A 22805-nucleotide genomic window follows, 5' to 3' on the forward strand; every position below is an offset into this window, starting at 1 on the left:
GCGTCTTGTTAGCACTTACTGGTGACGGTCTTCGTGTGCTGAATACAATACCTATTTCGCGACGAAGCAAACGTGAATTTGAGAAGGTGCGGCTTTGCTGGTGCGTCGGCCGCCGCCCGCTTGGAAGGTCCCGCGATTTTACCGACTAGCGCAGTCCGTGCCAAGCCTTTCCATCGGAATCATTTCTTCGACCATCACATGAGGCCTTACTGTTCAAATGCAAGCCTTCAACGTTATGTTGCCGGAAGTCATCTAGAGACATGTACTGAAAACGAACATGATGCTATAATGACTGGCTACCTCATTCAAACAGAGTGAGAGGTATTCTCATCGAGACAACTGGAAAAGATCCAACAGCTACTCGAACAAGTTGAATATGCCAAAGCACTTCTCATCTTGAATAGTCGTTCTTGATAATGTGCAGTAATTGAGAAACATCTGATTGAACCTTGAGGTCACCATTCGTAGAAGCAAGGTACCGTCCGAAGACTCAAGTGCTTCAGCCGTTTATTCCATCTTCATAAAACAAATAGCAACGATCTACTTCTTCCTCTCGCCACTCTCCCATATCTCCAATCTTCTCTCTAGAATGAACACACATTTGACCAGTGAGCTCAAGGGTAATCCAGCCAGGCATGCAGCCTCCTCGTAAAACTCTCTTGCGTACCCTTCAAGCTCTCCCGCATTTCTGTATCGCTTGTAGCTGTTGCCAGGACGATTGACCTTGTTCTCAGTCGATGCAACGTCTGCCTTGACACGCGCAGGTCTCAGACTGCTTTGTACTTTCTTCAGTCGCTCGTCTTCGGGTACCGTCTCTGCTTCCTTATCCAGATCCATGGCATCGGGTGACTCTTGGATTATGCGCTCAACAGGAAAGAAGCGGAGCAGAGCTCTGCGGAATTCGGCCTCTTTACCTACTCTTCCTTTCTCACGTACATTTTCTTCTGCAAAGACGGAACCATACCAGTCCATATACTCATCAAGCTTGTCTTCGGACATGTCGAGTACGTCTTTCTCTTGGACTTGCATGGCCTCTTGATAGCCTAGTGGTGTGGCAGATTTGATCGTCTCATTGTATTCTACCCGTGCTTTGCTCCAAGTCGACCAGTCCATACTCAGAGCAGAAAGCTCAGTGGGGTTCTTGGGGTACCGTTTGACATTGTCCAGAGGGAACAACAACTTAGTCGCGACGACGAGGACACCCATAAGTCGAGCTTCAGCATATTGAACAATTCTGTACCTCGAGGATCGTTTGACCTGTACATCGTAGACGAATGTAATGTCGAGCAATTTGGCTAGACGGAGAGTCGCTGAGTATACCTCGAGAGGGAGCGCAAGATTCCGGATCCATCGGTAGAGGATGAGAATATGGTTGATAGGTGGAGTGACCATGCCGAAAGCGCGGTCAAAGGCTGTGATGTTGTCAAGGACCGCCTGCTGTACTGCTCCTGGATTGAGGATGTCTTGCGGATCCATGATTTTGTTGTAGTTGAATGGAAGGCGCGATTTCATCGACTCCGAGAGAACCCTGACAGCTCTGTAGTAGATCAAGTCACCACTGGCCGCCCATGTGTAGATGTCGCTGACTGTCACTGGCAGTCTGAGCAGCAGGCATCCGATGTAACACATGCTCAAGGCATCGACGAGCTTAGGAACAGCGTCATTCTTACTCTTTCTCGCCCGGCGCTTCTGTGATGTATCATCAGTTCTCTCCGCCTCCGACTGAGAACTGTATAGTTGTGAGCTCTGCTCGGCCTCGCTTTCTGACTCGTAGCTGACACGAGATTGCAGGCTCTGCAAGCGTAGAGCCCAGATGTCGCGGACCAATGTCTTTGAGATGTCAATATGGCAATATTTCTACTAGGGGAATAGCACGACTTACTTCGAGCTCTTTGGGAAGATGTTTTGTGTTGACCAGCCAGTATACCTGTTTCCATAATACTAGTTGAAAACACAACAGATAGTGCTCGAAGGCTCTTTTGCCAGTCAAAGCTGCAGGAGTTTAGCATAATCTTGTTGTTGGGAAGACTCGAACTCTTACCAGTCTCGACACTCTCTTCGATGTCTCGTTCTCTTCGTGCCTTTTTGCCGAACAATGGCACACCTTCAGTGTCTTCGACTACTTGTGTTCCTCGCTGCGATGATCACCGTTAGATATGCTGAGGTTGGAATCGCAAATGGCGTTAGCTTACCTGCCATTGACGATGCCCCTCTGTACAGTAGGTGTAACCATCGTCGCCGATGCGGAACGACGTGGAACCACAGCCCTCCTCACATTCGCTCTCCATTTACCAAGGTCGAGTTCTGGAAGCTATGCTCTTCTTGAGCAATCATTATTTCATGGCGCAATTGAGGCAAAACACGCGTGGATCGCGGTGAATGTTGATGGTAAGAAAATCGATGGGATAAAGCTTGTTTGGGTTTTGATGGACGGATTTTTTCTTGCCATGACCACGACGACCATCACGCGATGTACCAATTCTTCTTGAGATCGAGCTCGGTTGAACACACATTGTATTGTAGTAGCTGAGCCCATGTCACAGTCTACCTCGCAACGTAGCAACGATTAAGAGGTTCTCTTTGGGACCACCTGATCCAGTCTCGAGCGCCACCCTGTCCGTCGTTTAACTCTATCCACCGACCAAACGATTTTCGCGATGCCTATAAAAAACATCACCTTGATGGAGGATCTGCTTACTGGTCATGATCTGGAAAACATGTACATATATGGGATCATGGAGTGTTCGGCCTTCTGTCACAAATAGCACCGAGTATCACAATATGCACCACTCTTCATTGTTCGGAAATTGATTTGCATTTTAGATTTTGGAAAACCATCGCTTCGTGACATTTATTGTCTAAGACACGCACGACGACTCGCCCGTGTGAAAGAAGGGGGTCGAAAGGGGGAACATGCGTTTAGACGCCGTCGAGATTGAACAAAAAGCTGGCAGCAGCAGCGGAAAGCAAGCATGACCAAGCATGACCAAGCATCCGCGATACGCTGAGCGGAAATGTTGCAATGCCCGTCTGGCTCCGAAGCAGCGCCTGGAATGCGCTGTCTCGATGTGTTGGATGTGCAAATCGTTTAACCGGACTTGGGAGCCTCCTTGGCCTCAATGGCGCACTCCTCACCCATGGCAGTAAGGATGATGACGTCTGAGAAGAGTGGTTAGTTGCTGCAAGTAGGAGGCTTAGATGCGGTATGACTTACTGGTGTCCTTGGACTCCTCGATGAAGAGCTTGTTGATTCTCTCACCAATCTCGTTGTCGGGGACCTTGACATCGTCCTTGGTGGAGCCGTCGTCAAGCATGAGGGAGAGGAAACCGTCGTCAGTGACGTCGAGCTAAACAGGGGTCAGTATGCGAGTCTTCGAGGTGACGGCGATGGAGGAAAACTCACGAGCTGGTACTCGCGACGGGAGACGTTGGGGACATCCATGTTGTGGGTGGAGGGAGACAGATCCTCGAGCTTCTTGCCGGTGAAGATGTCGATGGCGACCAAGTGGACCTTGGCGTGACCGTGCTTGCCGGTCTTGGAGGTCGACATGTCGACGATCTTGCAGGGGCGGCCCTTGATAACGACGTGGCCGTTCTTTCTCAGGGCAGAGCACTGCATGGGGTAGGTGGTGGAGGCACCGGCATCGGTGCTCTCGAAGGTGTGCTGCTCGTGCTATAGGGCGGAGTTGGTCAGCATTGTTGAGCAAACGACAGACGGGAGTGGGCTCGGAGGGCTTCGTTGTCGCGGCGCGGGGTCGAGAAGAATCGGTCGCGCCGGACAGGGGAGCTCCCGCAGAGGTTCAACGTACCTGGGCGTCGTTGTCGGCCATTTTGAAGGTTGTGTTGGTGAGATGTGGGTAGATGGAGTGGTGTGGATAGAGATGGCGAGATGAAGAGAAAAGGATGAAATTTGAGATGTGAAGTGGGGAAAGGAAGGCACGCCGCACGCTGAATTCGCGAAGCTCGGACCTCAACAATGGCGCGCCTTCCTTTCCCATACAACTCAGAACAGTGCACAACTCCACGCCTGTTGACTGACTGTTCAGCTTCGCGACCCATTCCCACCACAACCACGCGACACATGACTGTTTGTCCTCGAAGACTCATTTCGCTCTTTCCACCGTAAAACTGTAGATGGCATGTGGCTAAATCGCTATTCCCAACACCCTTCGCCGTCGTCTTCGCCCGCACCGCAACGTAGACCAAGTCATCTGGCCCCGAGCCCCCTTCCCCACAGGCCTGGCATCGCAAGTCGCTCGTCGTCTCTGTCCATTCTCACCAATGGATCCACCGATAGTCTGCCTGCCGCCGCAAGATATCCGCCTGCGCCTTCGAATCTGAGGAACCAGCTGGATGCTTCTCCGATCGACAATGTCTCACATCCACTCGACGTATTGCGCGACATCCTAGGTCCCATACAGCCCGAACCCGTACCCTCAGATACGTCCGATCAACGTGGCACAAACATCGACTTTGGCGAGCTGAGTTTGCAAGAGTTTGCCGATGCTCCTCCATCTTCGGACCAACCTTCCGAACAGCCGTCTGTCGAAGAATGTATGTTGGCACGCCCTTCTTCATCCTGGTCCCCCGCCTGAAGCTTAGGTTCGTCTAGTCGAAAAGGAGAAAGGCAAGTTCGAGGATTTACACAAGTCCATTGTCGCCTGTGACGAAGTCCTCAAGTCTGTAGAGAATTACCTCACCAGCTTTCAGGCTGATCTCGCCGCCGTCTCCGCCGAGATTGAGACTCTCCAGAATCGTTCGTCTGCCCTCAACACCAAACTTGAAACGCGCAAGCAAGTGGAGAAGCTCCTGGCCCCAGAAGTCGATGCCTTGACCATTTCACCAGCCATTGTACGAAAGATTTCAGATGGCCCTATCGACGACTCATGGATCAAAGCCTTGGAAGATTTGGAGAAACGCTCCAAGACCATTGACTCGAAGGCCCCACGTTCTAAAAGCGCTGCGGATCTGAAACCACTGATAGACAGTCTCAAGAACAAGGTTGTTGAGCGTACCCGTGACTATGTTGTATCCCAAATCAAAGCACTACGCGCCCCTGGTGTCAACGCACAACTCCTACAACAGAACAACTTTATGAGATACAAGGATGCTTTCCAGTTCCTGGACCGACATCAACCTCAGCTGGGCCAAGAAATTGGCCGTGCCTATATCAACACTATGCGCTGGTTTTACTTGCATAATTTCTCACGTTACAAAGCATCGTTGGAAAGGATGAACATTCATGTTATCGACAAAACCGAGGTTCTAGCTCAGGACGATGCTACGAAGCGTTCCACTGTAGTCTCTGGTTCAAAGACGCAGGCCGCACCTCACGATGCATTTTCGCTCGGACGACGCATGGACATGCTCAAAGGCAGTTTCAAGTCAGCACTCTCTTCCCACATCGCGGAGGAAGACAAGTCGGCGCATTATCTGGAAGCCCCTTTCAGGGCATTTAACCTGGCGCTGATGGACAACGCATCTGCCGAGTACTCTTTCCTTACCGAGTTTTTCTCCAAGCAGTCCTACCATGAAGTGAATCGCAAGTTCGCCGAGATATTCCAGCCAACCTTTGCTCTTGGCCAGGCCTTGACGAAACAGTTGATCGACCCGACCGTGGATGCGCTGGGCCTGTTGATCACCGTCCGTTTGAATCAGCATTTTGCCTTTGAACTGCAACGGAGGAAGGTGCCCGCCATGGAAGGCTACGTTAATGGCACCAACATGCTTTTGTGGCCACGTTTCCAAATGGTCATGGATACTCATTGTGAATCTCTTCGCAAAGCCACTTCATCGCTTTCAGGACGGCCAGCAGGCTCAGCACTCATTTTGACGTCGTCATCCGCACCACAGTCGATTGCACCTCACCACATAACTCAAAGATTTGCCAATTTCACTCAAGGTATATTGGCCTTGAGTAGCGAAGCCGGAGATGACGAGCCAGTCCACAATAGTCTGGGAAGATTGCGTAATGATTTCGAAGCGTTCTTGACGAAGCTCAGCAAGGGGTTTGCAGAACAAAAGAAGAGGGAGCGTTTCCTCGCAAACAACTACTCGTTGGTCGGCACGATCATCGCGGAAACAGAAGGGAAGATGGCCGAGGAGCTGAAAGCACACTTTGCTGAGAAAGCAGAAGAGTTTGGAGGTCGTTAGTGACGGAGGGATTGGAAAATGTCGATGCAGCATACCCTCCGATGTGTTTGGCCACTGGTCTATACTCGAGTAGATGAATTTTGGAAGTCTATCAGCAGCAAGTCTGTAATCCAACCCCACATGGTTGATTTGCTGTAAGAAATGTAGACTGTCATGGGATCAATTGCTGTGCATGTACTCGTGATGCTAGACTCCACAGCATTTTACTTGACTGCTTTCAGCTGCCGCAATACAGAATGTCACCTCAGAGGTGTCAATGATCAATGAGAGAGTAAGGCCGAGCGCTCTCAGTGGCCATAGAGGCAATGTTTTGTGCAAGTTGTGACGGGCCTTCCTCCATGTGTGCTAAATTGTGTCACTTCTAGCCATTTTCCACGGCCATGTTTAGTCTGTAGAAATGCACAATGTTCTCAAAACCGCTCTAGTCGTCCGCAGAGAGGCGCTGACTATCACACTCTCAGTGGAGGGCTGTACTGATCTCAAAAACATTGTGTATCTCCACAGCTATACGCGTGACAAAGTTCCGCACACGGGGAGGTTGTAGACGTGCTTCGTAGCCGAGACACAGAGCTGCAAAGTGGTCGCCAAGATTTGCTACGCCATAGAGACAAGCAGTATTTCGCGACTTCTTTCCATCATCGTTCACGCAACCAACGATTCATAGCGCACCTCTCAGGCCCACATACGATTCTTAGCACTCCACCCGAAACCTCTCCAAACCCACAGACGTCAAGTCGCCCCCATCGCTACCCTCTTCCTCGAGCTTCGCACCGAACTTGCCCTCGAAAACCATGGCCCCAAGCACATTCGCATCCGCCGCCGCGGGCGGCAATACACCCACCACTCCGCGCACCGAGTCGAGCGGAGAATGGTACGTCAGCCTTAGCTTGTTCAAGCTTCGAGTGACATGGAGCTCAGAGGCGCAAATGAACAAGTCGGTCGTATACAAAGCACAAGAGACTGACTCGGCACGAATTGTAGGGCACCACGCCGAACAAACGGCGCAACCCAGACCTTCCGTCGTCCTTCAGTCGCTACTTCAATGATGAGTTCCAGTGCCAGGGAAGTGACTTCTGGCGCACAACCTGCCGTCTACGTACCTCCGCATCGCAATGGCCCTACCCACTCGGACACACGCTATTCCAAAAACCAGCTGCTCGACCTGTATCACAAGCAGAACGTAGAAGGCTCGCTAGACGACTCTCTCTCACCCCTATTCGTCTCCGGATGGGAACCAACCCACACTAACGGTGTTTCTCTGGGTGGATGGGGCAGAAGAGACGAACAAGCCAAAGACCACGTCCCCGGACCTGAAGTCTGCTGGGAAAAAGACGGCTCTACAGGACCTCTGGGCTTGGTCGATATGAACGATGAAGAGAAGGAGGTACGTCGCATCTTGGTCTCACACACAGAGTTGCTGCTAAATCATCCGACTAGCACTTTTCATCTGTCAATTCGCCTCTGAAACCGCCCACTACCGTGACCAAGGACGCTGTCAATCCCCCCATGCGTAAGATTTCCGTGTCGCAAAATGTCAACAGCCCCGGTGCCTTTGCTGTTGCCTCACCCGGTGGCGCCAGACCAGGCCCTCGACGCCGCGAAACGCAGGAGGCCTATCCGTTCCCCTCGAGTTCGCAGCTCAACTCACCTTCTGTGGTCAAGACTTCACGCGACGACTCTCGTACCACGTCTCCCCCGCCTTCTCTAACCAGAAGAAGAACCGACTTCAGAGACTTGGGCGACTCTTCTGACGAGAAGCCCGCTAACGACGCCAGCGATGTTGCTCGCCCCCCGTTCTCTGGCCTCAAACGTACCGCTACTGGTCCTCTGAACACGGCAGTCGGAAGTGCGTCCTCCCCCTGGTCTGGCACTCCTCAGAGTGCAGGCTTTTCACCCATGGGCGCGTTTGGCAATTTTGCCATTAATTCTAACGCGAGTGTGGGCACCCCAACTTCGGATAAACGTCCTGGACTGGCAGGCGGTAGAGCCGAGAGTCGTTTCAAAGGACTTATGGCTAGGGACAACGATGACGGCTTGAGAGACAAGCAATCAGGTCTGGAATCCATTCCCCACGAGGAGCAACACGAACAGCATCCCACTGGGAGTGCTGCTCTTGGTGGTGGACAAGACATCTCGCCTCCACGTAGCCGTGGCTTCGGCACTCCAAGCCGTCAAGACTCGCGTGACGAGTTCGGTCATGCTGCCTTTGGTATGACCTCGGATCCCTTCCGTGCCTTGATGAGCCAACAACATGATCAGTCCCAGGCCCGCTCGCAACAGCAGCAGGGTACCGGCAATGACCCAATGAGTCCCTCCGATACCAACCCTTACCAGAGTCCCGACAACGCCCCTGTCGACCTGGACGATGGTGACAACGACGAGTCCGACATGCATAACGCTCATCTACCCAACTTGGGTGGACTCATGAACGATTCCATGTCTTCTGGCCCAGGAGCCTTCCATGGTCTTGGCAACCTCGGACGTGTTCCTGCAGCACCACCAAGTGATCGCAGTCAGACGTCCAGCGTTGGACCCAATAGAGGTTTCGGTGGTTTCTCTGGCTTGGGCGCTCTACCAGGCCTCGGAGGTGCTGCTGCCTGGGGTGGCCCTCAGGCTTCAATGGGTACACCCAGCAGAGACAGAGCTGCCATGGCCGCTAACTTTGGAGACAACCCCTTCGGCTCTGCTGATATAGGCTCGCCCAGCCTTTCCGGCTTGAGCGGCCTGGGAGCTTTCGGCGGCCATCCTGGCCAGAGTCGTGGCGGGAGCCGACTTGGTTCTCTTTTCCCCAACAGTGTGCAAGAGCAAATGCGACCTGAGCATGGCCGTCAAGACGAGGACGACGCCGGATCTGGAGAGTTTGCGACTCAAGCTCGCGATACTTCTAGTCCTTTCAGACGCACTGCAGATCTTACCGGTGCCTCCTTTGACCAAGACCGCAACGTCGAGACGTCTCAGCAAGAGCCCATCGGCCAGCGCGCTGCCCAGCCCGCTACATCTATGCAAGCTCAAGCTGTCAGCAGCTCCGCATCCAACCAACCACCCCCAGCCCAACAGAAGACCATGGTTATGCCCGACCGTATGAGGTGGATTTACCGTGATCCTCAGGGAGTCACTCAAGGCCCTTGGTCAGGCCTGGAGATGCATGACTGGTACAAGGCCGGCTTCTTTTCACCCGAGCTGCTTGTTAAGAAGTTTGAAGATCTCGAGTATGAGCCCCTGGCCCAACTTATCCGTAGAATTGGTAACTCTCGCGAGCCTTTCCTTGTCCCTCAGATTGGGATTCCGCACGGCGTCCCCGCTGTTCCGCAGCCTCCAGCCAACTGGGCCAGTAACCCACTGTCTTCTGGCGGAGCTCAGCCTCCATTCGCCAACAGCTTCCCCAGCTTTGGAACTACCCTCACTGCAGACCAGCAGAATGCCTTGGAACGCCGCAAACAGGAAGAGCAGTACTTGATGGCTCGCCAAAAGGAACATCTTGCTCAGCAGCAATTCGCACAACGCTTCCAAGCACAGACCGGTCATGTGCTGTTCCCTCAATTGCACCCTCAATCCAGTGTCCAGAGCTTGCACAGCCAAAACAGCTTTGGCAGCCTCACCTCGCCTGCTCCGTTCCAATCCACTCCGCTTCAAAGCACTTTCGGCAGTGGCAGCGCCAGTGGTAGCTCCCACGTTCCTGGGTTCTTCGACAACTCATTCAGATCCTCTGGATCGCTCGGTGGCCTTGGAGCTGTTGGTGCTGGTGTAGACGCACTTGGCAACATTAGGGAAGAAGATGTGTCAGGCATGGTCAACAGACTGAACCTTGGAAGATCATCTCAGGGTAACTTTGGTGGCATCGGCCAGCCTTTCCCCCAGTCTGAGGAGCAACAGCAACGTATCTCTACAATGCTCAACGACCGTTCTCGTCTTGAGCAGCAGCAGGCTCAGCACGATGCTGCCCAACGTTTCCAACCGGACCAGCCCGCAAGAAACGAGCAATTCGAACAATTCCAGAACCTGCAGGAGCACGCCAGAGCTGATCCATTCGGTGTCGGTTCCGAGGGTGTCATTGGCAAGCCTATCGCTCCTCCATCTGAACAGCAGCAAGCTCAGCAAGAGCAAACCCAAGCTCAGTCCCACGAACAGACCCAATCAGAGTACGAAGCTCAATATGAAGAAGAGGCTGAAGCGTTTGCTCAACACGAAGAGGCTGCTGCCGCTGCTTCCATTCATTCCAAGCAGGAGCCTTCTCTGACTGAACAAGTCCAGAAGGCTGCATCTGTCAAGCAGTCTCCTGCCCCTGCTCAGTCTCCCTGGGCCAAGGTCGACACTTCTCTGCCTCAGCCCTTCCCTCCTGCGCCCTCGCAGTCTCCTCTGCCTGCACCGGCTGCTCAGCGTAACAGATCTCACGTCGCTGATGCACTTCATGCTGAGTCTAGATCTCGTTCTCAAACTCCTTCGGCCGAGACTCCCAGTGCTTCTGTCGCACCCTGGGCCAAGGAGCCCGCTGAGTCATCCAGAGGACCCTCGCTCAAGGAGATCCAAGAGGCGGAAGCCAAGGTCGCTGCCGAAGCCGAGGCTCTCGCCGCCGAAGCTCGTCGCGTTGCCTACGAGAAGGAACTCGCTCAGGTTCAGCTGTCTACCGCTCCTGCGCCCGGTCTTCCATTGACCTCCAACTGGGCCAGCAGCGCCACTGCATCTCCCGCTACTGGCACCGCTCCTTCGCCCTGGGCCAAGGCCGCAAAGACTGTCGCCGCTCCCGCCAGTGCCAAGAGTATGGCTCAGATCCAGAAGGAAGAAGAGGCTCGCAAGAAGCGTCTCGCAGCTGCCGCTGCCCTTCAAGCCGCAGCAGCTGTTGGTACCACTCCCGTCCAGCAATCCGCCGCCGGCAAGAGATACGCCGATCTCGCTAGTAAGGTCGCAGGCTCTCCTGCACCTGCCAGCCCCGTGCCCGGAATTGGAGGTGCTTGGACTACTGTCGGTGCAAGCGGCAAGGTCAAGACTCCTCTGCCTGCTCCCACTCCCGTCAACACCAGAGTGGCCAGCGCCACTGTTCTTCCCACCGTCGCTGCGGTCAAGAAGACCGTCCCGGCCAGAGCTACCACCGGACCCTCTGCTGTCAACGCTATTGATGAGTTCAAAAAGTGGGCTGTCAACGAGCTCAAGCACGACCTTAACAAGAGCGTGACTGCCGACGAGTTTGTTAGCAACTTGCTCTCCTTCCCCTCCGAGCTCGAAATCGTCACCGAAGCCGTCCACAGCGTGTCTCACACCATTGATTCTCGTCACTTTGCCGAAGAATTCATCCGTAGACGCAAGCTTGCTGACAAGGGCCTTATCGACACCACTAAGCCCGCTAGCCCTGCTGCAGGTCAATCCGGTGGTTGGTCCGAGGTCGCTAAGAAAAACGCTGCCTCATCAGCTACTAAGCAAGAGCCTAAGGATGACCTCAATAACGGTAGCTTCAAAGTCGTGCCTACTAAGAAGAAGGGTAGTAAGAAGTAAAGCGGGCGGTTTGTCAAACATATATGTTGGGAGTGTATAGATTGGCAAGTAGGTAGTGGATAGTCTACAAAGGAAATCGAAATGATCATTATGCCGAGTTGTTGTATGTGTGTCCACTTGCCTTTTAGTGCTGAGAATAGGACTGTAACAATGCAGGATGATGTTGAAGTCTAGGAGAGGTCCAGTAAGAGCGCTGAACTCTAGGGCTCTCTCTGGACGCAGTTCGGTTTCCAAAAACATTGTGCATTTTTACAGGGAGCTTGAAGGGGCTGGTGGGAGGCTGGGAGAGCAAAAGAGATGAATTCTGTCTATTAACCACATGCTCTTGGGATGACTGAACAGAAGAAGAAAGGTCATAAACCGTGAGAAAAACGTGGGTATATACAAGGAATCCGATCAAAACCAAAAACGCCTTTGAACCCGAAAACAAAGCTTCGTTGGCTCTCCTCCCTCTTCTACATGCTGTTCCAAAAGTGGTTTGCATAAAAGAAGCGGTCGAATTTTGATCCCAGATTGACGACATTGACGTTTCCCTTTGCTGTATTTCTAATAACTGCACGGGTGAAATCGCCGGTGTTGTGGTCTTGTTCTGCGTCGATTCCCAGACTGCGGTAGACGCCTAGTTTTAATCTGTATCGCGTTGTAAGTTTCCGGGCATTCTGGATATGATTGATTGGTGGTGGTGGTGGGAGTGTGGAGGGAAAGTACATACACGACTTCATCTTCTGCTTTGTTTTCAGCACTTTCGACCTCATCACCTTGTTCTTCCAATCTTTGCAATTGCTTTTTCAGACCGTAGACTTCTGAGCCCAATTTTTCGCCTTCAATTTCTAGCTCGTTTGCAGCTTTTGCGACGCGGAACTTTTCAGTGTCCAAGGCTAAGATATCAGAGGCGTGAGCGGCAGGATCGTGGCGCGAGATGTCGGCATCGTGGGTTGTGCGTAGGTGGTGGGCTTTTCGCGAGAGCTGGGAGAGTTGTGTTTGTTGGGCGTTTAGACGGAGGCTGCGGGCGCTACGCAGGGTAGAGAGGGAGGATGTTATGCGCGAGATGGCTTGTAGGTCGCTGTCGGTGTGGAAGTTGCGTGTTGTTTGGCGGATGAGCTGGAGAGGACGTGTTAGTTTGTTGTCGCAGTGTGTTCGCGAGGAAAAGGCGTACAGTGACGGGATCTTCATCGAAGAGGACCATGATTGCGGGTAATGCGATGAAGTGGGCGAAGTGTTGTATAGATGCCTTTGTGGTTGATGTCGTCGGCGGTGATGGTGATTGATGATGACTCTGACTGGGATTTGTTGTTTACAAACTTGACGATGGCGGAGCAACGGATTTCTGGAGGCCGCTTCACGTGGGGGACGGTGGAGACCCTGTCCGATGATCTCACATGCGACCAGGAAGCAGCCACCAGCATTCGACTTTCGACACTTTCAACATCCAAGAAGAATCTTTGAAACTCAAACAAATATGGGTGACCATCTACCATGTGAGTTTGCGCATTGCCCTTGCTACCTACAGCTATACTAACGCCCTCCTCACAGACGCCGCAGATGCGGAGTCGTACGCCTCTCTTCCTCCCACTCACGACAAGTCGACCAGTTAACAGACACCCGTCTTAGCCCTCTGAAGCCTGCCGAACTACAAGTCCTCCGCCACCAGTACGAAAAGGAAGGCGAATACGTCTCTCTCCAAACAAAGTTCAACTTCGCCTGGGTACGCAACATATCCCACCTCATCCCTCCCACCAAAAGATCCTCTCGACTAACATGTTGCTCTCACCACACAGGGTCTCATCAAATCTACCCAACGACCCGAACAACAAGAAGGTGTCCGTCTCCTCACAGAAATCTTCCGCTCCTCTCCCGACCGCCGTCGCGAATGTCTGTACTACCTCGCTCTCGGCAACTACAAATTAGGCTCTTATGCCGAAGCCCGTCGCTATAATGAGCTGTTGGTGGATCTTGAGCCTAACAACTTGCAAGCGCAGAGTTTGAGGCAACTGATTGACGACAAGGTTGCTAAGGAGGGTTTGATGGGTGTCGCTATTGTGGGTGGTTTGGCTGTTGCTGCCGGCGTCGTTGGCGGTCTAATCTTCAAGGGTGCTAGGGGGTCAAGAAGATAGCCTTGATGTGACGGCTGGTTCGTCTGGCTTGAGAACGCGCTGAGGCCATTCTTTTTCTCCGACTCTCCTTTTCTGCTTTGGCTTTTCAAGGAAGCGATATTTCAATGTACATGATTCTGCAACTTCACCTTTCACTCTGTGCTTGTATTATGCTTTGATACGTTTCTATATATACATATACTGTGCTTTCGTCCCTCGAAGCACATCGACTTTTGGGATTATGTTTTCTGAAAATGCTCATACCTGTGGAACGAATTGTGACCATTCCGCATGGCTCATCATCTCACCGTGTCTACCATATCATGTCTTTTTAGTACAAGCCGGGAAGCATGGCGAATCTCTTCTTCTGGTACTTGTCACCGAACTCCTTGCGGTATCTGCGTTCCTTCTTCTTTGCCCATACGCCCATCTGGCCCACAGCCACAACGACGAAGAGACCAGTGCTCAAGCTCCATGATGCCAACCAGATACCGATCCATGCGAGCGCCTCGAACATGTAGTTGGGGCATGTCACAAGGTCGAAGCCCAGACCGCTGGGGATGCCACGTTCGGTGCCGCCCGTGCTACGAAGGTTGCGAAGAGTGTAATGGTTGCTCAAGTTGCCCAGCTCGCCAACAACGAAGAGAGCGATTGCGAGATATGTGATCAAAGGGTTCGAAGGGCCGGCGGTAGGAGCGGTAGGAGAGTAGATCCAGTAAGCAATGTTGGCACCACCGAGGACCCAGTAGTGAGCAGAGTTCTTGAAGATGTTGCGCGCAGGCATGGTAGCACTGGAGAAGCGGTGTACGAAGATAGTCTCAAACTCGCGCTTGGCAAAGTGCAGTGCCAGCATGACGCAGGACAGCCACTGCAGGTATGAGGGCTCCGCGGGAGCATTCTTGTACAGGTAGGGGCGCAGGTAGTAGAAGAGAGGGTGGATGAGCAGCGGGCCCAGGTATTCGATGATGAAGACGGTGCGCCAGGCGATCTGCGGACCAAGATCTTTCACGTAGACGACGCTGTCGCTGCGTAGGCCGGTACGCTCGACAGTGTAGTCCTTTGCATTAGGGACGGCGGAGCCATCGCTGCCCTTGGTCAAGCGGAGGCGGTGAATAGAGATGCCAGACTCGGCGGCAATGCGCTGGTAGAGGTCGGCAGTGCTGCCCTGCAGGTAGGTCGTGGCCTCAGATGGGAGCTTCTTGATGGTGCGTCCTAACCCCTTGTCGTCAGCTCTGGGCTCTCTCGTTGAGCTTGCCGTGATGATTGCCAATGCGAACCTCTGGGTTTAATAACCAGATTCACCGGTTTTGAAGCCATCTTGTCTATTGCTGTGGTGTGATTGATTGCAGATTGGTTTAGTGTTTAGCAGAGGACACAGGCGAAGGAAACGGATAGCCGGCTGATTGGACTCGAGGGCTGTCACGACACGTTCGCGCTAATAAAATGAAGCTTTGGCAACATTCCTTCCAAACTTCCACGTGCCGAGGTCCTCCGGCTCCTCACAAGCTCGACGCCCCTTGCAAGCTCCCACGGTCCACCCTTCCCTCGCTCGGTCCCGCCGAACTAATCACTAAAAGGGCATTGGTCTTCCCGGATACCAACCCTGCAAGTTGATCCTTTTGCTTCATCAACCCTGCAAGTGATCCTTCAGGTGCACTCACTCTATCTTGTCGATGCTGCATCTCATACACAGCCTGCTTCATGCTGCTTGATGCTCGCTGCTCGATGGTAGCATAGACGAAGCTACCCAAGGCAACCAGGCTGAGTCGGCCCCCAATATGCAGCTTCCATCCTGCATATGTACTCGACCAATACTGCCGCGCTCTATCGAGCATGACTGTACAGCCTCAGCGTCTTTGCTTGCTCGGCGCACAATGATTACTCAGATACGAACTTTCCCTCGACGCGCCCAGCATGCCCGTGCTGAGGCATCCAACAATGTAACCAACAATGCCTCCACAACTATCAACACCTCTCTGTGCCGCATGAGACAAGACCCGCTTGCAATATTCTTTTGACGAGTGAGGTATACGACCACACCTGATGTTGCGACGAGGTCCAGTGTGGCACGGCCCGCACAATTCAGCTGTCATCGTCAGCCGTGCCTGCCTCGTTCCTAAAATGGTAGCACTTCCCAATGTGGTGAAAGATGCTTTCTCTACATAAGAAAGCCTGAGGATTCTCGAGATCTGCTCATCCTCCTCATTCTCCATCAATCACCTTTGCTCAACTGTGTCGCTTTCCTACACCCTGTGTTCTTCGACATTAGCTCTACATTCTAGAGTAGTCGTATCTATCAACGGTCGCTCAGCTGAAAGCTGAAATTTATACTTTCAGCCCCCTGGGGTATAGCTCGAGTCCCTGGAATCTTTTAACCTTTAGCCTCTTGTTCCGAGGTCTTAGTCCATTCAGCACGGAATATTATTTTATATCGTCGAGGTCAGCGGTTTTTTTCTTTCCTCTCTTCAGCCCGTCCGACTGTCTTCTTTTTTGTCTTTGCATCAGAAAAAAGTCAGCATGAAGGGTCTTCGTCGAGTCTTTAGCAGCGCATCATGCTTCCGACCAGAACTTGATGAAGACCATGGTGTTGTGTACATGGAGAATCCATCGAGAGTCAATGGCACTAACAAGAAGCAGCCAATGGTGAATCAAGTCGAGATGAACCATTTCGGAGAATCCTCCGTCCCAATGGGCCCTTCAGCCTTGGACGGCATGGCCGACAAGGTCCGCGAATCCCTTGGTGCAATGGGCACCCTGTTGTCGGCAATGAAAGCTCCTCTGCCTACTGGCACTGGTGATGGCTCTGCTCTACCAGTGGAGAAAGATGACTCCGTCGCTTCGACACTTGCTACCATCGTCAAGGATGTCTCCCATCTCGGATTCGACTCGGTCGAGAAGGTTGCAAAGATGACTATCAAGACAAAGAGTGGTGAATACGTTGACGACAAGGAATATCTCATGGAACATCTGATCAACGTATGTTTCTCTCCCGTATTCTTGGACATCTGCTGAACAAACTCACTAGGCTGCTGCCAGTCTGCCGAATGATATGGTTGGACAGAAACTCACAAATGGCTTTGTAGCCACGCTCTGGAATGACCTAGAGCATCCTCCGAAAGCGTTCATGAGCGACAAGTACCAGTACCGCAGTGCAGATGGCTCAGATAACAGCTATCTCCATCCTCGCCTAGGAGCTGCTCATGAAGCCTACGCGCGCACTGTCAAGCCGACCACCGTACGGCCAGGCAACCTCCCCGACCCGGCTGTCTTGTTCGATGTTCTCATGGCCAGAGACAAGCCCACAGAGCATCCGAACAAAATCTCGAGTGTGTTGTTCTACATCGCATCGATCATTATCCATGATCTTTTCAAGACCAATCACAAGGACTTCAGGATCTCCGACACCTCATCATACTTGGACCTGTCTCCCCTGTACGGAAGCGATCAGAAGGAGCAAGATAGTGTCAGAACCTTCAAGGACGGCAAGATCAAGCCCGACTCATTCGCAGAGACTCGCCTGCTATCCTTCCCTCCTGGAGTTGGCGTGATTATGGTCATGTTCAACCGCTTCCACAACTACATTGTCGAGCAGCTCGCTCTCATAAACGAAAACAGCAGATTCACTCGTCCTGCCGAGGACGCAACAAAAGAAAAGTGGGACAAGTATGACAACGACCTATTCCAGACTGGCAGATTGATCACATGTGGTCTCTACATCAACATCATTCTAATCGACTACGTAAGAACAATTCTGAATCTTAACCGGACAGACTCTGATTGGAAGCTCGATCCTCGTGTTGAGTTTTCTGGTCAGCCAGATCTCGGATGTGGCAATCAAGTCAGCGCGGAGTTCAATCTGGTATATCGCTGGCATTCAGCAGTATCAGACAAGGATGATAAATGGACCCAGGATCTTTTTGCAAAGATTTTCCCTGGGAAGACACCAGACGAGGTGCCTCAGCTTGAGTTTTTGAAGACCCTGGGCCACATGGAGGCAGATTTGAGAGCCCAAGATCCCACCAAGCGTAACTTCCACGACATCAAGAGGAAAGACGACGGTACTTTACCAGATGACGAGCTCGCTCAGATCTTAATCGAAAGTATCGAAGACTGCGCCAACGCTTTCGGTCCTCGTCAAGTGCCAAAGGTCATGAGGCAGATTGAAGTCTTGGGTATCAGACAAGCGAGAGCATGGAACTTGGCTACTCTGAACGAGTTCAGAAAGCACTTCTCCCTGAAGCCTTACTCAACGTTCGAGGAAATCACCGCAGATAAGGAGATTTCTGAATCTCTCAAGCACCTGTATGACCACCCGGATAACGTCGAGCTTTATCCTGGTCTGGTTGTTGAAGATGCAAAGTTCGCTATGCGCCCTGGATCAGGACTCTGCCCATCTTACACAACCTCTCGTGCAGTCCTTTCCGATGCTACGGTACTGGTCCGCGGCGACAGATTCTATACAACTTCTCACCATCCTTCGGCCCTTACTAACTGGGGTTTCGCCGAGCAGGGATCCGATCTCAAGGTCAATCATGGCTGTGTCATGTACAAGCTCTTCATGAAGGCTTTCCCTAATCACTTCCGCCCGGATTCAGTATATGTTCACTTCCCTTTCACTGTGCCTTCGGAGATGAAGAAGGTACTGACTGGCTTGGGCAAAGCGGACAAGTACAACTTCGATAGACCTACTCGTCTCGCCCCGACTAAGATGCTGTTCTCATACCCTGCTGCAAAGAAGGTGCTCTATGATCAAGAGGCTTTCAAGGTGTATTGGGGCTCGAAGATCGAGTTTCTCATGGGCCCTAAAGCTAAGAGCTTCATGCTTGCGGGCGACACGAAGACCAACACTGCTTCACGTGATATGATGGAGCAAGCTCTATATCTAGGCAAGTTCTCCCGCAAAGAACCCACAGGAAATGAGAAGTGGCTTCTTGAAGTCCGCAAGTTCTACGAAGAGCACACCGCCATGCTGCTGCAAAAACATTCATACAAACTCGCCGGTACCAATTACGTGGATCTTATCCGAGATGTGTCCAACATCGTGCATGTACACTTCTGCTCAGAAGTGTTCAACTTGCCACTCAAGACGGAGGAGAACCCGGATGGTGCCTTTACCGAGAAGCAGATGTATCTTGTCATGGCCGCTGTCTTCGCCTGCGTCTTCTTCGACGTTGATCCAGAACACTCGTTCGCGCTCAGGCAGGGAGCACACGGCGCTATTCAGGCAGTCGGAAAGCTCATGGAGATGCAAGTGCAGGCTCTGGCCAAATTGCCTCATCTCTCGAACGCCGTTGATCGTATCGGCGAATGGTGGTCAGGCAAGGACCGCTCAGTCCTCACTCAATATGGCAAGCACATGATCGAGCGTTTACTCCATACTTCAGGCATGGATGTGCAAGAGCTCGTGTGGGCACAGATCATCCCCACTGCCGGCAGCATGTGTGCAAACCAAGGTCAATTCTTCGGTCAAGTCATTGATTGGCTATTCAGCGATGGTCGCGAGTACCTTCCATTGTTGCACGAGCTGGCAGTCCAGGATACACCCGAAGCCGAGGAGAAGATCATGCGCTACTTCCTCGAGTTCTCGCGTCTACATTGCGAGACTGGTGTTTACCGCACCGTAGCAAAGGAGATGATTGTCGAAGATATGGACCGCAGAGTCAAGCTGAATGTCGGCGACACCGTGGCCCTCAACTTCCGCTCCGCTTCTCGCGACCCTGAAATCTTCCCTGACCCAGAAACCATCAAATTGGACCGTCCCATCGATTCCTACATCCATCTCGGTCAAGGACCTCACCAATGTCTCGGTCAACCCATGACGCTGGTCGCTATGGGTGCCATCCTCAAAACTCTCTGTAAGCTCCCTAATCTCCGCCCTGCACCTGTCTGGCCTGGTCCTGTCGACTCGGTCAAGAAGGTCGTCAAGGACTTTTCAGCACTCGCACCTGATGTCGAATTCAAGCCCGAATGGGAGTACCACTGTTATCTCCTCGAGGACTGGGATCAGTATTTCCCCTTCCCGGCCAGCTTGAAGATCTGCTGGGATGGGCCGGATGCTTAGGTAGCTCAGCGCCTGCAGAGGGGCAGAGGTATTACCAGACGACTTGGTGTGTTTGGCGTTGTCGGACGCGGAGCTTGGAGATTGTTGGATTGGAGTGGAAACTTTTGAAAATTGTTTTGTGTATGGCTGTGATGACTCCTGATAATGTTTGTCTTCCCTTTGGTGTTTGGATAGTCTTTTCTTGGGGGGTCTTTCTTCTTTTCCATTATTCCCCAACTCTGTTCGTCAGTTTACGAATTGAATCAAATCGAATGTTACTTTTCTGCATCGCTCCTTCCGTTCCTGACATTCGCGACTGCCATGTTTGCATCGCACTGTGTCGCTCCTTCCTTATTCTGCAATATTGAAACGATTAATGCTTCTTCCCAATTTGTAATAGCACGATATCAGGAAAGATCGACTAAATCAACATGAACAGGAAGGAACGATCCAGGTGGCAAGAAAGGAGAGAAAAGAAAGGGCACGTTTCACTCGAATAGAACAAAAAGGCACGACTAGTTTTGGTGAATGAGGAAAACAGTCATATCTAGATGACACAAAAGTAAAGAGTGATGGTTTTCAAACAAAAAAGACTAAAGTAGGGGAAAAAAAGAAAAATGTTCAAGCAAAACATGAAGCAAAACATGAAGCAAAACATGAAGCAAAACATGAAGCAAAACATGAAGCAAAACAAAAGATAACCGACCTAGTCAAGTGAAAGAAATGGAAAACAAACCGCATTTGTTAGTTTAGAAAGACGTTGATGCCATTTGACTCGAAAGAAGAATCAATGATCTGCTCGACACAACAAGGGAAAAAAATGATCATCTTGACAAGTTAGGAAAAGAACGGTTCGCGTTATGAATTAGGAAGGGACGATCCATGTGACAAGACAGGAAGGAACGACTCACTCGATGAATTAGGAAGGAGCACGACTCACCCGACGAAACAGGAAGGAATGACTCGCTCGACGAATTAGGAAGGGGCGACCCAGGCGACAAAAGAGGAAGGAACGGTTAGGAAAGAAGGAGCGATCAAGGTTATGGGAGGGATCGACAAGGAAGGAGCGACCTAGACTGAAGATACAGAGAAGGCACGATATAGCCATATATAAGGATATGAGACACAACAGATGAGAGAAACAAGATGAGGCGCAAAGAGAAAGAGCAACCGAATAACTAGATGAGCGTGGAGGAGATGGCACAGAGAAGCAATGAATGCTGGAAGAGACGATGGAACAGCGTGGGGAGGACATAAGAGAACATATTTTTTGACATTATATAGACAGCCGTGATAAAAAATTTATTGCTTCAATCGAACTCGTCGAGGAAGTCGAAGATCGCCGAGTACGTGATTGTACCTCTCTGTTGTGCTTTTAAAGAAGGTGGTGGTGATAGTAGCCCATTAGCTTGCACCGAAGAGTTTAACGAACTCTCTCTAGGGGCCCAAGAAGAGGCTGTTTTGACCGGGCTAGCGACACCGTTAGCCTCGGCCTCTCTAGCCGCTATCCTCTCTTTCAGTTCCTCTGCTTTGTCCATCTCTTGGACTTCAGGTAATCCATCAACGAGCTTGGTCTTCTTCCGCTGACGCTCCATGATACTATGCATACAAGCATCGATCTTGCTGTCTAGCTCGACAAGATCTTGTTGTTGTTGGCGTATTATAGCCAGATGGCTCGAATTGAAGTTTTTGTTATTGATCACAGAAATCATCTCTGTATGCAGAGTTTGGCGTTCTTGCTGGAGAAGTTCGCATTCTTCAAAGAGGCGAAGGCAGGATTTATCAATCTCACGGAGGGCGCGTACCACTCGGAAGGGACCTTCGGTCCGGAGATGAAGGGGATCCAGGGAGTCTTTTCGAGGATGTTCGGGTTGCCAGGGCGAAGTTTGAAGGGAGGGACGAGCTGATATTGAGGGCGATGGATGGAAAGTAGGTCGTGCAGTGTTAGGAGCCGAGAGCGATTGTTGTATTGAAGGAAGGCGAGGAACAGCAGGTGTCGACGCTGATGAATGAAGCGAGGGTCGGGCAGATGTAGGTGTCTTAGAAGGTGAAGGTTGTACAGAGTATGAGCCTGAAGGTGCATAACAGGTTTGAGGCAGCGTATAGGTAGGTGCTGCAGAATGTGATCGTGGACTCATGCCACCGGAGAAAGGGTCGACACTGTGTCCTCGTTTGCTGTCTCGTCGTGATATCGGACGTCCTCGTTCCATGATTGACTCATCGCGGGCCTCCGGTACAGTGGTGAGTTGTAAGCGCGGCGTTACTTTCAAGGGTTCCGGCACCTCATCCACTGAATTCTTCCTTGCCGATGTGAAGCTTTCGTCTCGTGAGCCCTTCCTCGACGATGGGATACTCTCGTCCCGCGAGCTCTTCCTTATCGTCATAGGAGCTTCATCTCTTGAATTCTTTCTGGCCATAATCCTCGGTCCTAACTTCTCAGAGGGGTCAGAGATTGAAGTTTTGCGTGGTGCTTCGTAAGACATTGGTTGCAACATGGCAGGCTGCAAAGTCTCTGCTGATATAGCATCTCTGGGACGGCTGTAGAGCTCTTGAGCGACCATCGACCGTTGTCTGCCAGGATTTGAAGACAACGATCTTTGCTTCTCATGTGTGGCTGGGCTTGGACGAAGGTTCTCCGAGCTGCGTAACGGCAACACATCTGATCGTTCCTGACGGTGCCCTCTCACAACTCCACGACCCCGTGCTACCTCCTTGTACAGAGGTCGCGGCTCAAGATTCGAAGTCTCGTTCACCAGAACAAGCTTGGCTCTCTCTCCAGGAGACTGTGTGAGCTTGTATCTCATCGGCGGCAACTGACTGTCCGACCTTGGGAACAGCGCATACTGACTTTTTCCAGACATGATGGTGATACGTTGACTGGCTGTCAGTCAGTAGGTGCATGCTTGTCAAGTGTGTAGTTAGAAACATACATGAACCACCTGGTTGTGAATTTTTGAAGCTGGCCTTTAGGGCTTTTTCCTCGAGGTTTTGACTTTGGCAGCAACTCGTGAGGGCTTCAAGTCTTTGGGTGC

At 51.7% G+C, this 22805-nt stretch overlaps 8 protein-coding genes across 8 annotated transcripts; 4 read left to right on the top strand and 4 right to left on the bottom strand.

The window, feature by feature from the left end:
* Window positions 1–540: 540 nt before the first annotated feature.
* M438DRAFT_356136 (uncharacterized protein) lies at window positions 541–2288 on the bottom strand (the record flags this gene model as incomplete). The annotated part of the gene is made up of 4 exons (XM_029907082.1): window positions 541–1830; window positions 1883–1992; window positions 2042–2135; window positions 2193–2288. The coding sequence occupies 4 exons, from the start codon at window positions 2286–2288 to the stop codon at window positions 541–543; spliced, it is 1590 nt and encodes a 529-aa protein (XP_029759628.1).
* A 503-nt stretch (window positions 2289–2791) lies between these two features.
* On the bottom strand, window positions 2792–3890 carry M438DRAFT_346394 (eukaryotic translation initiation factor 5A-2). Its single transcript, XM_029905666.1, has 4 exons — window positions 3810–3890; window positions 3404–3673; window positions 3215–3347; window positions 2792–3159 (listed from the first exon to the last, which is right to left on the bottom strand). The coding sequence occupies exons 1-4, from the start codon at window positions 3828–3830 to the stop codon at window positions 3089–3091; spliced, it is 495 nt and encodes a 164-aa protein (XP_029759629.1). The 5' UTR covers window positions 3831–3890; the 3' UTR covers window positions 2792–3088.
* A 126-nt stretch (window positions 3891–4016) lies between these two features.
* M438DRAFT_346396 (Vps52-domain-containing protein) lies at window positions 4017–6534 on the top strand. The gene is made up of 2 exons (XM_029905667.1): window positions 4017–4554; window positions 4613–6534. The coding sequence occupies exons 1-2, from the start codon at window positions 4140–4142 to the stop codon at window positions 6151–6153; spliced, it is 1956 nt and encodes a 651-aa protein (XP_029759630.1). The 5' UTR covers window positions 4017–4139; the 3' UTR covers window positions 6154–6534.
* Window positions 6535–6758: 224 nt separating this feature from the next.
* Window positions 6759–11738, top strand: M438DRAFT_366139 (uncharacterized protein). The gene is made up of 3 exons (XM_029907853.1): window positions 6759–7024; window positions 7135–7537; window positions 7591–11738. Exons 1-3 carry the CDS (start codon window positions 6945–6947, stop codon window positions 11638–11640), a joined length of 4533 nt encoding a protein of 1510 aa, XP_029759631.1. The 5' UTR covers window positions 6759–6944; the 3' UTR covers window positions 11641–11738.
* A 184-nt stretch (window positions 11739–11922) lies between these two features.
* On the bottom strand, window positions 11923–12892 carry M438DRAFT_406392 (kinetochore protein-like protein spc24). Its single transcript, XM_029909842.1, has 3 exons — window positions 12797–12892; window positions 12353–12741; window positions 11923–12270 (listed from the first exon to the last, which is right to left on the bottom strand). The coding sequence occupies exons 1-3, from the start codon at window positions 12824–12826 to the stop codon at window positions 12096–12098; spliced, it is 594 nt and encodes a 197-aa protein (XP_029759632.1). The 5' UTR covers window positions 12827–12892; the 3' UTR covers window positions 11923–12095.
* Window positions 12893–13099: 207 nt separating this feature from the next.
* Window positions 13100–13754, top strand: M438DRAFT_375251 (mitochondria fission 1 protein; the record flags this gene model as incomplete). Its single annotated transcript, XM_029908563.1, has 4 exons — window positions 13100–13118; window positions 13174–13192; window positions 13252–13345; window positions 13419–13754. 4 exons carry the CDS (start codon window positions 13100–13102, stop codon window positions 13752–13754), a joined length of 468 nt encoding a protein of 155 aa, XP_029759633.1.
* A 310-nt stretch (window positions 13755–14064) lies between these two features.
* M438DRAFT_375252 (uncharacterized protein) lies at window positions 14065–15050 on the bottom strand (the record flags this gene model as incomplete). The annotated part of the gene is made up of 2 exons (XM_029908564.1): window positions 14065–14945; window positions 15011–15050. 2 exons carry the CDS (start codon window positions 15048–15050, stop codon window positions 14065–14067), a joined length of 921 nt encoding a protein of 306 aa, XP_029759634.1.
* A 1428-nt stretch (window positions 15051–16478) lies between these two features.
* M438DRAFT_275525 (uncharacterized protein) lies at window positions 16479–19794 on the top strand (the record flags this gene model as incomplete). The annotated part of the gene is made up of 2 exons (XM_029900791.1): window positions 16479–16709; window positions 16759–19794. 2 exons carry the CDS (start codon window positions 16479–16481, stop codon window positions 19792–19794), a joined length of 3267 nt encoding a protein of 1088 aa, XP_029759635.1.
* Window positions 19795–22805: the final 3011 nt, after the last annotated feature.

The sequence above is a fragment of the Aureobasidium pullulans genome, assembly GCF_000721785.1.
Source record: "Aureobasidium pullulans EXF-150 unplaced genomic scaffold scaffold_11, whole genome shotgun sequence".
NCBI lineage: Eukaryota > Fungi > Ascomycota > Dothideomycetes > Dothideales > Saccotheciaceae > Aureobasidium > Aureobasidium pullulans.